General features: G+C 45.1%; 1 protein-coding gene across 2 annotated transcripts in view; it reads left to right on the top strand.

Moving 5' to 3' along the window:
• Window positions 1–15,494, top strand: part of SRPX2 (sushi repeat containing protein X-linked 2) — a 29,337-nt gene that overhangs the window by 13,374 nt on the left and 469 nt on the right. The window contains exons 3-10 of one of the 2 annotated variants that reach the window (XM_060249827.1): window positions 4,315–4,398; window positions 6,315–6,506; window positions 9,944–10,120; window positions 11,687–11,813; window positions 11,962–12,083; window positions 13,031–13,210; window positions 14,178–14,315; window positions 14,403–14,520. In XM_060249827.1, the coding sequence (XP_060105810.1) occupies window positions 4,315–4,398; window positions 6,315–6,506; window positions 9,944–10,120; window positions 11,687–11,813; window positions 11,962–12,083; window positions 13,031–13,210; window positions 14,178–14,315; window positions 14,403–14,520 (1,138 nt within the window). Of the gene's footprint in view, window positions 1–4,314; window positions 4,399–6,314; window positions 6,507–9,943; window positions 10,121–11,683; window positions 11,814–11,961; window positions 12,084–13,030; window positions 13,211–14,177; window positions 14,316–14,402; window positions 14,521–15,494 lie in introns of both variants that reach the window. The other variant, XM_060249826.1, reaches the window with a different exon arrangement.

Raw genomic sequence — 15,494 nt, 5'->3', positions numbered from 1 at the left:
AACAAACCTGATATACCTTTAGGCATTCAACTATGAGCCACACATGAAAGAGACAATTTTGCATCTCCCCCCCCCCCATTTTTTATTTTTGATAAAAAATACCCCATTGTGTTATCATTTCATAAAGAACAATTGTACAAAACAATATTCAATTTGAAAGTCAACGGCTGACATTGATTTCTAACAGACCACACTATCCTATGCATTACTCTACTTACTATATCTAATTAAAGCTTTATTCCTCATACTTTATATTCCCAAAACATTGCTGCACAGTTAGTTTTACTGTTCAGAGACTGTCATAAACTTTGGACAACCATTTGTTCTTATTGGGATGTATCTGGTTCTTCCAATGCTTAGCATAAATAATCCTAACCACCACCACCAATAAATTTAGCTACAGAAAGAGCCAGTTTTGATTTCAGAAGTCCACCCGAGAGGCAAGACTGCATGGTGGCCATACTTATAGTCCCTAAAGATATCTCAGGAAGGCTGGCTCAGCCTTTTCTTTTCAAGAAATGGGATGACAGACATCCCACATTCCTGAGGCTGGAGACCAGTAGTCATAGATGGTACAATACAGGAATCTGTGACACACAGCACGCACAATTGCCATGGGAACCCTGCGGTGAATATAAAGTCTAGGCTCTGTCCCGGCAGCTTTACTTTGCTGAACAATAGTGGCACCTTAGAAAGGAGGAAGGCCCAGTCTAGACAAAACTCATCTTGTGGTTAAAAAAAGTCCCTGGAATGTATCATTTCATACTGAAGGAGGTGGCAGACAGTAACATATGGGAAGAACATAGAAATTTAACAGATAACACAGACAACATGAACATGAGGATCTTTTAAAAAAAAAAAATAGGAGGGAGATGTGACCCTTTGCTTGTAGTTTGAAATGACACCGTCCAGGGCATTTTCACCTAGATGCATGTAACGAAATGACTGTTTAGGAGGGGAAAAAACTAAAACAAAACTATGCATATCCTTTTTACTGGAGAACAGTTGTTTCAGTGACAGTGCCTGGACTCCATAATAGCTTTCCTAGACACATTCCCTTGGCCCCAATTTAAAACATTTTTATTGTAAGGCTTTTTTTTAGTGACAGGCAAGTTGAGAGCCCTTCCATTATACTTCATAGCGGCTAGCTTGTTTTTTTGGCTCTCATTAGTTGACACCTTTTGAGGTTTTGTTTATCTTGTCTGACTCTATTAGTGTGTATGAAAGAGAGAACATCGTCTGCAACGTGCAAAGGCAGGATGTCAGTACTTTAAGTAAAGAAATGGGGCCTCTCTCGCACCTGTGAACGGGAGCTGAGGATCCCATGGTGGAGGCTCAGCTACACCATACAGTTTTCTTCTTCCAGTAATCAAAGAGGAGAGCACAGGGAGAGATGGAAACTTTAGCCCTTTCCTCTCCTGCTAGTGTTGCTGGGAAAGGATAGCCTTGAGCTGCTTTCATTCCTACTGCAGTAACCCTATAGGTAACCCCCAGTGTTCCCTCTAAGCTGAGTTGGTGTGAGCCAGCTCACAGTTTTTTAGCCTCCGGCTCACACATTTTTGTCTCAGCTCAGGGGAAATGGTCCCAGAGCAAACTAACTTATGCAATAGCTCACAACGTAGAATTTTTGATCACAAGACTCCACAGCTTCGAGGGAACATTGGTAAACACAACCCCCCCCCCCTCATTGTTCCCCCTTTGATGGATAAAAAATGCTTAAAGATGCTTCCCCCACTCCAAAAAACTGCAGGACAGGAAAGAAATCCCTTGCCACGTGCAGATCTCCTCCTAAAAGTAATCCAGGCAGTGAAATTTAGAAGAAGGAAACAAAAGTCATTTCAAAGCAGCAAGACAGCAATGGCAAAGTGTCATTCATTTCTCAGTCAGGTTCCTCTTATCCAGGTGCTGAACTGTTGCTGAGTCTCAGCCTGTGGGCGCACTCCTGAATCACATGAAATACTCAAATAGACTGCAGTGCCTCTGATCTTGGGCAGAATGCCTTTCGTCTAATCCTAAAGCATCATCCCAGGCAGGTCATACTTGGGGACGGAGGAGGGCTTTCGTCTCACTCAGCATGGCAGTGAACCTGGCTTGAGCCTTGGCATTTTTCTCTTAAAAGTGATATCAACCGTAATGACTGAAACATCTGGGATTCTGCCTAAGGAAAGTTGTGGGTTTGAGGCTAATGTAGCAATTATGCAGCCACTCAGGCATGGCAACTAAAATTAGATAAAGACATTTTGGTACATTCACAAGTGAGAACTGGAAGGATCCAGGAAAGCGGGGAGAGTGAACTATGCCCTCTCCCCAGTGAGAGTGTGACTTCATATATCTGGAATGCCACCAGCAGATTAATTTACGGCCATTCATCACCGAAGATATTTTTGTCTCCATTCACATTCCTGCTCTGTTGATCTTTGCAGAAACAGTGGAAAAACTGGGTGAGTTTCATCTACATGAATGATTACTAAGCAATCTAATGTTCAGCAGAGAAAGGAAAGCCCTTCGAAGTGGTTCAGTGTGCCAGTTCGTCTGGTGAAGAGGCAATGGAATAAATTATCACTGTCATTTTTTCAGTTATCATAATAATATAAGTAAGACCCCAGTTTCTGCTTAGATCTTGGTCTGGAAAAGTGACACAAATACTCCAGCACAAGTTTTTGATAGGCAAGGAATCACTTTCAAAATGTATCCCATAAATGACAATGTTACAATGCAGTCTCTCAAGAATCCTTCACGTCAATAAATCTAGCATTTTAGGCCAGGGTCCTTATCCAAAAGAACAAAGAAAGGAGCTTGATGCCATTTTATAACATAGCTATTGGAAAGCCTTTCACTGAGCAAGAAACTGCCTTGCTTGGAAGGGTTACTTCCCGGCCTGTAGCTACAGTGGGGCCCCAAGGGTCCAGGCCCCACCAATCAACCCCCTGTGTAACCTTTCTGGCTTCTCCAGTCAGTCCCTCATTCCTCGCTGCCGCTTTGTTCAAGAGGCCTTAACCCTTTTCTTTATCCTTCCCCACCTTACCATCCAGCCTGATAAAAAGTGCAGGGGAAGATGAAAGCTTGTGCATAATTTTGTGATAATAAAAAGGATAATATGGCATTCTTTTAGAGCAGGGGTGGGGAACAGTGGCTCTCCAGATGTTTTTTACCTACAACTCCCATCAGCCCCAGCCATTGGCCATACTGTCAGGGGCTGATGGGAGTTGTAGGCAAAAAAAATCTGGAGAGCCACTGTTCCCCACCCGTTTTAGAGGCATTCACAGGATATTCTGAGAGTTGACACTGAGAGCCTAGCCCCCCTAAACAAAAAATCTTGCCTGTGGCCCCACCAAATTTTAAATCTTGGCTACAACCCTGTTTACTTCCTATACTTAATAAGCCTGGCACAATAAACTGTTTAGTCTGACAGCAGGTTTACTCAAACTGTTGCCAGGTAAGAGAGTGGGGGGAATATTTGTATAGGAGTCCTTTTCTGAGAATATGCTCCTCAGCTATAGCTTTGGGAAGCCAGTTTACACACAGATCCTTTGTTGACACATTGAAGTCAACCCAGGTTGCTTTTCACAATGGATTTTTTACATATGGAATAGTTCAGTGTGTCTCTAGGTGTGTGATTCACCATATCCTGGCTCAGCAGCCCTCTTTCCAGAGATGTTTCAGGATGTAACAAGTTGCAACCAGGACATCCACAATGCCCTTTCTTGTCATAGCCTCCCCACTTTACCAGCAGAAAGACAATCCCAGATTCCGCAGAACAGATGTCCCTAGCCTTTTTGAGTCAGCAGGCACTTTTGGAATTTTGACATAGCTTTATGAGCACAGCCACAAAATGGCTGCCACAGGAGGCAGACAGAGACAGCCACAAAATGGCTGCCATGAGTTTACCTTCAGTCACATTGTGGACATTTCTGCACTGTGGTGGCAGCAGCTGCAGAACCAATCAAACCCCCAATGTCTGATCAAAAGACTTTCTGGGCAAAAGCCACACCTGGCCATGCCCATTTTCTGAAAACACTTGGCAGGCACCAGGAAAGATATTAGTAGGTGCCAGGAAAGGTATTGGTGGGTGTCATGGCACCAGTGGGCACCACATTGGTGACTCCTGCTCTAGTTAAACTGATCTTGCTTTTGCCTTCAGTAACAAACTTTTAAAAAGAAATTAGACAGCGTCAAAACAGGGACAGTGCTTTAATCATCAGAATCATCCCAGATCATTTGTCATCGCAAACCACTATGAAACCATGTTCCTAAGTAAGAAAGAAGAACTCTCTGGAAGTTTGTCACAGTCTGGTTTCCTGTCCCTTATTCTAGGATCTGGCTATGCTGCTGCAGAAAGACAGACCAATGAAGTGTACATTGAGGAAACTCCACAGGTTTCTCCCCCGGAGTACAGAGGTAAAGGTTTTCAACCAACAGCCCCCTAGGGTGAAGTATCTGAAGAAGTGTGCATGCACATGAAAGCTTTTACCTTGAATGAAACTTTGTTGGTCTTAAAGGTGCCGCTGGACTTGAATTTTGTTCTTAAACCGTCTGGGGAGGGGATTTCTTGAAAGGATGGTCCTGCCTAGATTGTACGGACATTAGTTATTCTAAACCAACATTGTAACCCGTGTCTTTTTAAATTATTATTCTCAATATGAATGTATTAATTTCCTTCCTTTGGGTCAGTTAACCAAGAATCTACCACCTATCTTCAAGTGTTTTTGCTTATTTTGTTTTAAAGTCTTTGTTGCAAATTCTTAATCTGCTGTTTTGGATAGTATTTGTATTGATTTTTGGGGGGAAACATAGGATCAGTCGGGAATATTCACAGCAAAATCCCATCTCTTTGGAAGCCTAATCCCTAGTTCTGAAGGTGAACAAAGCCAAGGAGACTAAAGACCAGTGGAAAGGTCCCCTAACTGCAATTTTAGAGAATGTTTCTCTTCTGGAACCACCTAATATTATTGTCACCCCTTGTGTCCCCAGTGAACCTTTTCCATAGTACCATGAGGACAAAAGAGAGAGGAACTCATATGGAAGTTGCCAGGCAACCATCATGTGTGTCCTCTCATCCTTTCTGGGAACAGGCCTCCCTAGTCAGCCTGGAGAATGCCAGCCATGGGATCCAGTGGGGACAGCCAACAACTGCTGTTTAATCTGCAGCTGGGTCGGTCTCAAGAAATAATGGATATTTAAAAAGAAGAAATTAGTCGACACAAATCCAATTTACTGCGGTTGCTGAAACCAATTAGAGACAGCTGGTGGGGAAGTATACAGGCTAAATCTGAGCACAGTTTTGACAGAGCCAAGGCCACAGTCCTGTTGTCAATCTTTGGAGCAAGTTAAGAAGTAATCAGGAAGGGAGGCCCATGTGCAGAATACCTTCTCACTCCAGTGAAGAACTACAGCTAATTCACACATCAGAATATAGTAAACCACACTAAAGAGAGTCTCAGATTCTCCCTATTATTTGTTCCAATCAGAGCTTTTTTTGTAGCAGGAACTCCTTTGCATATTAGGCCACACCCTCCTGATGTAGCCAATCCTCCTGGAGCTTACAGTAGGCCCTGTACTAAGAGCCCTGTAAGCTCTTGGAGGATTGGCTAAATCAGGAGGGTATGGCCTAATATGCAAAGGAGTTCCTGCTATAAAAAAAGCCCTGTTCTTCTAACTAGCAGCAGATCTCCGAGCCCTCAGGTTAAGGTGCTTCTCAGCCCAGTACCCCAAGGTGCTACTAACTGGAGGTGTTAGGAATTGAACCTGGGCCCACACTTGTTCTCTGCCACCGAGGCCTGGTTCACACATGCAGGGCAGTGAAGGGTGGAATGGTGAAGTAGCAGAACTGACGGCACCCTCAGAATGACAGGTAGTGGATTCCAGTTTTGAACATTTTTTCCGCATTAAAAGAAATCCATACCAAAAAAAAAAAAGAAGCCCAGAGAACAGTAAAGAAGGAAGGAAGATTCCACCCCCTTCATTTTGCTTGATGGGCTGGTTTTCTATTTGCAGAAGTGTTTTGCTTTAAAACATAGGAGACCATTTCAAAAATGCAGTCCTCCACGATCCTTCCCATTCTACCTCTCATTCTCTGCATAAGTAAAGTGACTCTCTTGCTCACAGCTGGATTAAAATAAAGATTTCCAATTAGTTGTCCCAGTTCCTTGGTTGACCCAAACCTTGACATCTCTCATTTTTAGCTGGATGTGGGAAAAGGAAAATAAAGCTGTAGAATTATTTTGGTAGCCCCTTGCGATTTTCTTCAGGGTTGCAATCACTGCAGCTTTTGCTGTTGACCCTACAGTCAGGCTTCTCTTTCTCCTTCCCTCTAGTGGCACAGTGGTGTCATCGATTAAATATTCAACACGGGGAGGCTACCTGCTACTCTCCCCGCGGAGGGAACTACCGCAGCAGCATGGGGACGCGCTGTGAGCTCTCTTGCCACCGGGGGTACCGCTTAGTCGGGCGGAGGTCCATCCAGTGCTTGCCAAACCGTCGTTGGTCTGGGATGACCTACTGCAGGCGTAAGTGACAGCCACTTGTGTATGGATGTTAGACCAGTTTCTGTGACCTATTGCCTCACCCAGGTAACCATGGTCATTTTCAGCAAATCCTACCCAAGTTGTGCCATAGTCCATCGTTCCCCTACGATTAACAGACCTGTATCTATGCTCAGAGGAAATCAAAGTTGCATCAGACTTACAGCAGCTATATGGGCACCAAAGGCACTGTCCAGTACCACAGTATGATCCTGTGTTTGTTTGTTGGGGGGAGGGGTAATTTTGTGTGTGCATGTGCACCTGGTAGTCATGGCAACCTCTGGTGATTGACCCTTAAGCAGGGAGAATATTAAGGTAAAAAGGTAACGGTAGTCCCCTGTGCAAGCACCAGTCATTTTCGACTCTGGGGTGACGTTGCTTTCACAACATTTTCACAGCAGACTTTTTATGGGGTGGTTTGCCATTGCCTTCCCTAGTCATCAACACTTTCCCCCCAGCAAGCTGGGTATTCATTTTACCAACCTCAGAAGGATGGAAGGCTGAGTCAACCTCGAGCCGGCTACCTGAACCAGCTTCCGCTGGAATTGAACTCAGGTCGTGAGCAGAGGGCTTCGACTGCAGTACTGCAGCTATACCACTTCTGTGCCTCAGGGCAGAATATTCAGAGAGGTGGCTAAATAAAGTCTGCCCCTGCCTCCTGGGTCTGGTATTCCTTGGAGGTCTCCCATCCAAGTACTTGCCAGAGTCGACCCTGCTTAGCTTCTATGAGCTGATGAGATTGGGCTTGCCTGGGCTATCCAGGTCAAGGCATCTGCTTTTGTTTCTTAGAATTAGTTTTTAAACATTCTGCAAACTCACAGGCAAATTTGGCTCTCAAAATGACCTACAAGTGAAAGTAAAACATGAGCCACTGAAAATATTATTAATAAAGACTGCACAAAAACCCCTGCCTAAGTCAGTTGCAAAGCAGGTTAAAGAAAAAATAATAATAAAATCACTAACATGTAAGAATAGAGCAGCCCCTCTTTTAAAACATCCAAAACTAGCAGACTGAAGTTAGGCAAAATACAGCCAAAACAACAGGAATCTCATGGCACCTTAAAACCCAGCAAATTGGTTTCATGAGCTAAAGTAAGAAACCTAAAAGGTTAATATGCAATTAAAGGGCTGAACATTAAAAACAAAGTGTAAAAAAATCATAAATCAACATACATGTATTTATTGTTGAAAGCTGAAACCATTTAAGGGCCCATCATAAGCCTCTAGCCTATGTAAAATCATAAAACTTCAATGGGAACCCACTCAACTTGACCTGATGCATTTCGACCTAAATTGGTCTTCTTCAGGGGTCAGAAAGGTAAGTGCACATATTGGCTCATAATACAGAACAAAATAAAACAATAGAACAATGCTGGACCACAAGGAAATTTAGTGAAGTGACAAAGGCTTAGAGGTATTTTTGAGACCTCTTGTTCTATAGCCTTATGTCTTAATCAAGAGCATACCTATAGCATTCAGTGTTTTTTTGTACACCACATAGTCCAGAATTGATCAAGTAAAGTCAGAGCCTATGCGCCAAGAGTTGTGTGTAGTGCCAAAGACCAGCAGTATGAGCCAAAGACCAGCTGAAAAAGCAGTGGAGCTACATCAATTATAAAAGCTAGTTTCATTTAAAAAAAAAAAAAAAAGAACAGAAATGCAGTTGCTCATAAACCATGCAAGCCAGCAGAATGCCTGAATGGTAGCTGTGGCTTCACCTGACAGCTTGAGACTGGCTGTCCGCAAGATAGATATAAGGAGAGCATTCAAAAGTGGAGCATCGACTAAGTGTACCTAGGCAGCCACCACTCATCCAGACACTATTCTCTTAAAAGGGTTGTTAGGCAGAATGAAATTATTCCTGGCATAGTGCTCTGAGCTCCTATTGGTCAGAGCAATGGAACCTCCAGATTCAGAGACAGTATACCACTGAGCCTCAGCTGCTGGGAGGGAATGAAGCAGTGGAGGGTGGAATCTTGTATCCTGCCCTGAAGTCCTTGGAGGAAAAGCTACGATAACATGATAAATAGAAGAGTGAGGTGTAACACTCCGCAGACATCTGCTAAGTCATGGGAAGCAAGATACTGACCCTTTGGTCTGATGGCGTAAAAAGCCTCCTTATGTCCTAGATGTCATCAAATTATGTTTTAAGTGGGGAACTGAGGTCATAATTGTTTTCTGGTTGGGCTTTGATATTTTTTGCAGCTGTTAAAGGAATGCAGCTGATGCTGTGTTTCTGGGCATAAGAATACAAGAAAGAGGAACTTTTTTTTTTTTAATGATTTGCTGTTCGGAGCTGTCCTCAGCAAATCTTCATCTCATTTCCGAAACACCAAGTCTTTCAGAATTAAACACCGCTTTGTAAACAACCAGCAAAATGCTGAGATCCAGTCCCCAGGTAAAAAAGACAAGTAAATAGGTAGACGTGTTATGTAGAGGTTTTGTTCTCAGATTGCCTCTTCACTACAGGGCTTTAACAAGTGAGAAGCCAAATTTCCCTCCAATGAATCCTGGGGATTGAAGTTTCATGACCAGGCTCAAAGTGGTGTATAAAAGCTGAACTATGAATCCGAAAGTTCCTGCTTCAAATTGCACTATGAACCCTCTAAAGCAGGGGGTCCTCAAACTTTTTAAATAGGGGGCCAGTTCACTGTCCCTCAGACTGTTGGAGGGCCGGACTGTTGTGGTGGCTGCCGTTACTGTACAAGGCCGCGGGCCGTCAGTTCTCCGTCTTCTGCATCTCTCTCCCTTCCCCACACCACACACCCCAGCCTGGGAACTCACCTCACCTCGGTATCGCTTCACACTCTGTCTCTGCCGCCTCAGCCCAGTGCCGGAAGTGTGCATTGCTAACGCGAGTTTAGGTCGAATGTCACTTCCGGTCTGATTTTGCCATAACCCGGCGGGCCGCATAAACGTCCTCAGCGGGCCGTAGTTTGAGGACCCCTGCTCTAAAGGCTTCTTAGCGAGCCACACTCTCTCAGCGTCAACCCCACACTATGGGGATCGTAATTCCTACTTTAAGGTAAAGGTAGTCCCCTGTGCAAGCACCAGTCATTTCCGACTCTGGGGTGACATTGCATCACAACATTTTCACAGCAGACTTTTTACAGTGGGCTGGTTTGCCATTGCCTTCGCCAGTCATCTACACTTTACCCCCCAGCAAGTCGGGTACTTATTTTACTGACCTCGGAAGGATGGAAGGCTGAGTCAACCTTGAGCCAGCTACCTCAACCCAGCTTCTGCTGGGATCGAACTCAGATCGTGAGCAGAGGGCTCCGACTGCAGTACTGCAGCTTCACCACTCTGCGCCACAGGGCTCCTAAATTCCCACTTTACAAGGTTGTTATCAGGAGAGCATGGTTATGTATTTGAAAGCTGTTGTGCCAACGTTAAGTCTCAGTTCTTCTCTCTGGCTTTAGAAATCCGATGCCATGCTTTGTCGGGGCTATACCATGGTTCGTACCAGTGCTCAAACGGGGTAAAGCTCGACTCTCAATGTTCCTACACCTGCCAACCTGGATACCATCTGGAGGGGGATCGCAGGCGCATGTGCCTGGAAGACGGGTACTGGAGTGGCAGTGACCCAATCTGTGTAGGTAAATTCTCACCCTATTTTGGGGGCAGCTTTAAGCTTTCTCTCTCACACACACCCAAGATCCATGTCACTGCTACAGTCCTCAGACATCCCTCCCATGGTTTATTTAAAACCAGAGCTTTTTAAAAGCAGGAACGCAGTTTCTGGCTACCTTGGCATCAGGGGGTGTGGCCTAATATGCAAATTAATTCCTGGTGGGCTTTTTCTGCAAAAAAAGCCCTGTGTGGAACAATGGTGACGTCATGGGATGTGGCCTAATAGGCAAATAAGTTCCTGCTGGCTTTTTTCTACCAAAAAGCCCTGTGTGAAACAATGGTGACACCATGGGGTGTGACCTAATATGCAAATGAGTTCCTGCTGGACTTTTTCTACCAAAAAAAGGCCCTTTTTAAAATATTTAGATGCTGCCTTTACACCAGACATTTGAATGCTCCTTTGCACTTGGGCTGCCCTGGCACCACCTCCTCCTCGCCCAAACAGAGTGTTTCGTGCTGTTCACCCTGTGAGGAGGCAGTGCCAAGCCTAAGGGTAAAACAACAGCTACCGCTACTGCTTTGCTCTGGGGCTGGGTGCTGCTGCCAGAGCAAACTGCGTGCTTGGTGTTGTCTGTGTTGACAGGAAGGGAGGAGGGGCTGATAGAAACACTGCTGTTGCTGCACAAATGGGCCGACTGCTCCGCCCACCGCAAACAGTGCGCTCTAGGAGGAATTAGCACAGTCTTAATGTGTCTATTTTGTTTTTAAATATTTGGCAACCCCAGTTGTCAGACCTCCAGAGGAGCTCTCTGGCCACTGTGGGAGAAAGAATGCTGGACTAGATGGGCTGTTGGTCTGATCCAGCAGGGCTGTTCTTACATTCTTCACAGTTTCACTGTCATGGCTGTCCCCCAACCCTTTGCTAGCTCTAGGAATTATGATTTCAAGAAGGCAGTAAGAATGCTTTATAAAAATACCTTTTCATCTTCCTCTAAACTGCATTTTCCATAAAGCCTTAGGGAGACAGAATGATGGTTTAAATCAATAGGAATTCGCTTCCTGATGGCTACTAGTCCATAGTAATTTTAGAAATGGAAGAAATCTTCTGCTTGCCAAACACTGCAGATTTAATAGGGGAAGGACCTGATTGTAACCTGTTCATAAACATGCCTGAGGATCAGCATTCCCTCTAAGCTGAGTTAGTGTTAGCTAGCTCACAGTTTTTTAGCCTCTGGCTCACACATTTTTATCTTAGCTCAGGAAGAATGGCCCCAGAGCAAACTAATTTATGCAGTAGCTCAAAACTTTAATGCCAGTAGCTCACAAAGTAGAATTTTTGCTCACAAGACTCCACAGCTTAGAGGGAACATTGCTGAGGATTATGACCATTGATGTGGAGGGTACTCAGATGAATTATAGGTATAATCCAGCATGGGAATTCTTACTGCATAGATAACTCGAGCCAGTAACTCAAGTCACGTTATTACAGAAGAGAACAGAAACAGTCACTTGCCATAATCTAGCCTGACAAAGAAACTCTTTCCCACTTGTGGTTTGTTTCCATGGATTTCCTTCCGATTCCACCCAAGCAGATATAGACCCTCCAAAACTCAGATGCCCCGACTCACGAGAGCGGATAGCTGAGCCCGACAAGCTGACAGCCACGGTGTACTGGGACCCCCCGCGGGCCACAGATTCTGCTGACGGCATCATCAAACAGTGAGCTTGTGGGAATGGCCCCCAGAACCTTCTTCCTATGTGGGGAGGGGGGCTACATTTGAGTCTGGGAACAAAGTGCTACTGGGGCAAAATGCCGCCTCTCACCCATCATCCCATCCTGACTCAGCCCTCTGTCTTTTGAGTCCAGCGTGATCCTCCGAGGCCCAGAACCAGGCTCAGAGTTTCCTGAAGGGGAGCACGTGATCCGCTACACCGTCTACGACCAGGCACGCAACCGAGCCACCTGCAAGTTTGCTGTGAGGATCCATGGTAAGTTACAGGGAAGAGGACACTGACTTTTGCATACATCTTATCCCAGTATCTCTGAGGTTGGAACTTTCCTATTTCAGGCTAGCCACGTAGCTACAGCGAATTCCAAGAACCCTGGCCAGCAGCTACCTTTGCCCATTGACTATTTTGAAGGGGCCAAGCTCAAATATCCTGCAGTATGTGGCGTAAGAGCCCCGTGGCACAGAGTGGTAAAGCTGCAATAATGCAATCGGAGCCCTCTGCTCACGACCTGAGTTCAATCCCAGCAAAATCTGGTTCAGGTAGCCGGCTCGAGGTTGACTCAGCCTTCCATCCTTCTGAGTTCGGTAAAATGAGTACCCGGCTTGCTGGGGGGAAAGTGTAGATGACTGGGGAAGGCAATGGCAAACCACCCCGTAGAAAGTAACGTCACCCCAGAGTCGAAAACGACTGGTGCTTACACAGGGGACTATCTTTATCCTTTTTTTACCTTTATGTGTATTATCTTAGTCTTGGACCATATTAAACCATACTGTGCTTTATGTGTATTATCTTCTTGTAACCCTTACAACAAGGCTGTAAGTTACTAGAAGGAAAATGGGACTACCTGAGGGGGAGGATGAGACTACCAGAGAGAGTGGTTTGCCCAAAGCCACTTCATGAGTCCATGACGGGAATTCAGATCAAGATTTCCCGATTCATCACTCAGGCTAAGGAACCTCTATTAGCATACCAGTTCTGCATTTACAGTGCAGCAACCAGGCAGTTTCTCCTTGTGGTTACAGCTGCCAGTATTTAACAGTTTCACAGTGGCCAGTCTTCACTTCCTGATATAGGAAGCAACTGTGGAAAAACATGGAATACTGAAGAAGCAGCTGAGGAGTTCTTCCTGGACCTTCTATAGCTTCCGTTAAACCAAAGAGGGTTTTCTGTCTGTCCTCAAAGCTGACTAGTATTCTCTCCTTCAGTGATCCACTGTCCCGTTCTGAAGCCACCAGAACACGGTTACCTCACCTGTACCTCAGCCGGCAACAACTACGGAGCCACCTGCGAGTATCACTGCGACGGTGGCTACGAACAGCAGGGTGCCTCTTTGCGAGTCTGCCAGTCCAACCGCCAATGGTCAGGCTCTCAGCCTACTTGCACCCGTAAGTGGTTTTGCTAAGATTTATGCCTTTTTAAAAAATCCTAGTTTTCCTCCAAGGGTGCACATAATTCTTCCCATCGTCATGTTTTCCTCACAACAAACTTATGAAGGAGCTTAGGTTGCGATTGTCCCAAAGTCACCCAATAATTGGCCAAGTTGAGATTTCAGCTCTAGTTTTCCCCAGCTCTTGGTTGACATAGTAAATACTGCACTACTCAGTAGGGCCATGTAGCATTTTGCAAGGATGGTATCAGTGGTAGGTGTGATTTGGAACAAATGATATGTAGGGTAGCAGGGCTTTTTTGTAGCAGGAACTCCTTTCCATATTGGGCTACACCCCCTGATATAGCCAATCTTCCAAGAGGTTAAAGGGCTTTTCTTACAGGGCCTACTGTAAGCTCTTGAAGGATTGGCTACATCAGGGGGTGTAGCCTAATATGCAAAGGAGTTCCTGCTACAAAAACAGTCCTGGCTCAGGGTAGCAGTAGTAGATTCAACTGCCATGTTAAATTGATATTTTCTCCAATATTGGAATATTTGATCTCTTAGGGTGAGATTCCTAATATCATTAATAAGTGGTATCTTTATTATTATTTTTTCATATTTGTTGTTCTTGTTGTTATTATTATTATAAATTGTAATTATGTGGCCACATTTATAAGGTGTAGTGTTTGGTTTTATATTTTGTTATAACTAATAGAGCTTAATAAAAATACTTTTTTAAAAAAAATGGTATTTTCCACCCATTAACCCAGATTCATCTTGGATTGCTAGTTTCCATCTTGGCCACACCCAGGGACATCAGGGTTTGACTTCACCTCGCCCTGGCATCAGTTATACAATAACACTGGCAGCTTTCCTCCAAGCTGCTAGAAACGTCACGGATTCTATTGATTCTCCTGATAAAGTAAAAAGCCATGAAAAAAATTCTCTGCTTCTCTCCCTGTCTTCCTTCCCCTTTACCTTAGCCATGAAGATCAACGTGGATGTGAACTCCGTAGCCGGCCTCATGGACCAGTTCTATGAGAAGCGGCGGCTGCTCATCATCTCTGCCCCTGACCCTTCTGACCGGTACTACAAGATGCAGAGTGCCATGTTGCAGGCGAGTGTCTGGGCCTTCTGTATCCCCATTGTCACTCGCCCACCCCACAGATGCAGCTCTAACCAAGCCCTTTTCTCTTCTACACAGCAAGACACCTGTGGGCTGGACTTGCGTCACATCACTGTCATCGAGCTGGTGGGGATGCCCCCCCACGAGGTGGGACGGATTCATGAACACCGACTCTCAGATGATGTCATAGAAGGGCTCAGGTGAGTGCAAGCAAGTTAAGGATGGGCAAGGCAATGGTGCCAGCAGGGGGCGAGGTTTGTAGCAAGAACAACTTTGCATATTAGGGCACACACCCCTGATGTAGCCAATCCTCCTGGAGCTTACAGAGCTCTTAGTACAGGGCCTTCTGTAAGCTCCAGGAGGATTGGCTACGTCAGGGGGGCATGGCCTAATATGCAATGGAGTTCCTGCTACAAAAAAAAGCCCTGGGCGCTGGCATTTTTTAATAAGCAGATTCCGCTGTTCAATGTAAGACAGCCAGGATGGTATGGCAGATGGTGCACGGGGACTCAGAAAGACGGCTTCAAATCCCCACTCGGGAATGAAGAGCGGCCACTGAGCGGGGCGACCTCGGTAGATACTAGTTTTCAGCAGAACCTGCCACACGCAACTGAGAGATTCAACCAGAAAGGACAGAACAAGGATATGGTAATAAAAATGAGGAAAGTGAACAGAATGCGCCACTTGAAATGGAGATGCGCTGGAAGGTACAGCAGATTGCAATCGTCTTGGGCTTCTGCCAAGTCACAGCAAGGCCCAGGGTCTTAAGTCACAATGGGAAATACCTTAGATGTGTCTGAGTTCCAGCTCTCGAGATTGGCCGTTAAGGATTGATTCTGCATGAAAGCTATTTCCATCTTAAAGTACACATCTTTCCCACCTTCTAACGTGTTCTATAAGGAGAATGGCCACAGTCCATTCTTGCAGTGGACACAAAAGAGGCCTTCAAGCAGCTTATTTAGGAGGGCTTCATAGATAAAGTATCAGTTCATTTGCTGATTTTGAGGGGACTTTGCACCCTTGTTTTTAGGCAGCTGCTTCTATTTTACTACTGACAGCTGCAAAAGCTGGAACTGCAATGGTGTCCTGAGCTGGCCTCGGCACTTTTTCCTAGAGAGGCAGCAAACCTTCTAAATAAACAAAATTCAAACCACAACTCCTTTTCTCAGCTGTC

The sequence above is a fragment of the Heteronotia binoei genome, chromosome 11 (genome assembly GCF_032191835.1).
Source record: "Heteronotia binoei isolate CCM8104 ecotype False Entrance Well chromosome 11, APGP_CSIRO_Hbin_v1, whole genome shotgun sequence".
Taxonomy (NCBI): Eukaryota; Metazoa; Chordata; class Lepidosauria; order Squamata; family Gekkonidae; genus Heteronotia; species Heteronotia binoei.
The sequence above is the reverse complement of the archived record's forward strand: the minus strand, read 5'-3'. Positions and strand labels throughout refer to the sequence as shown.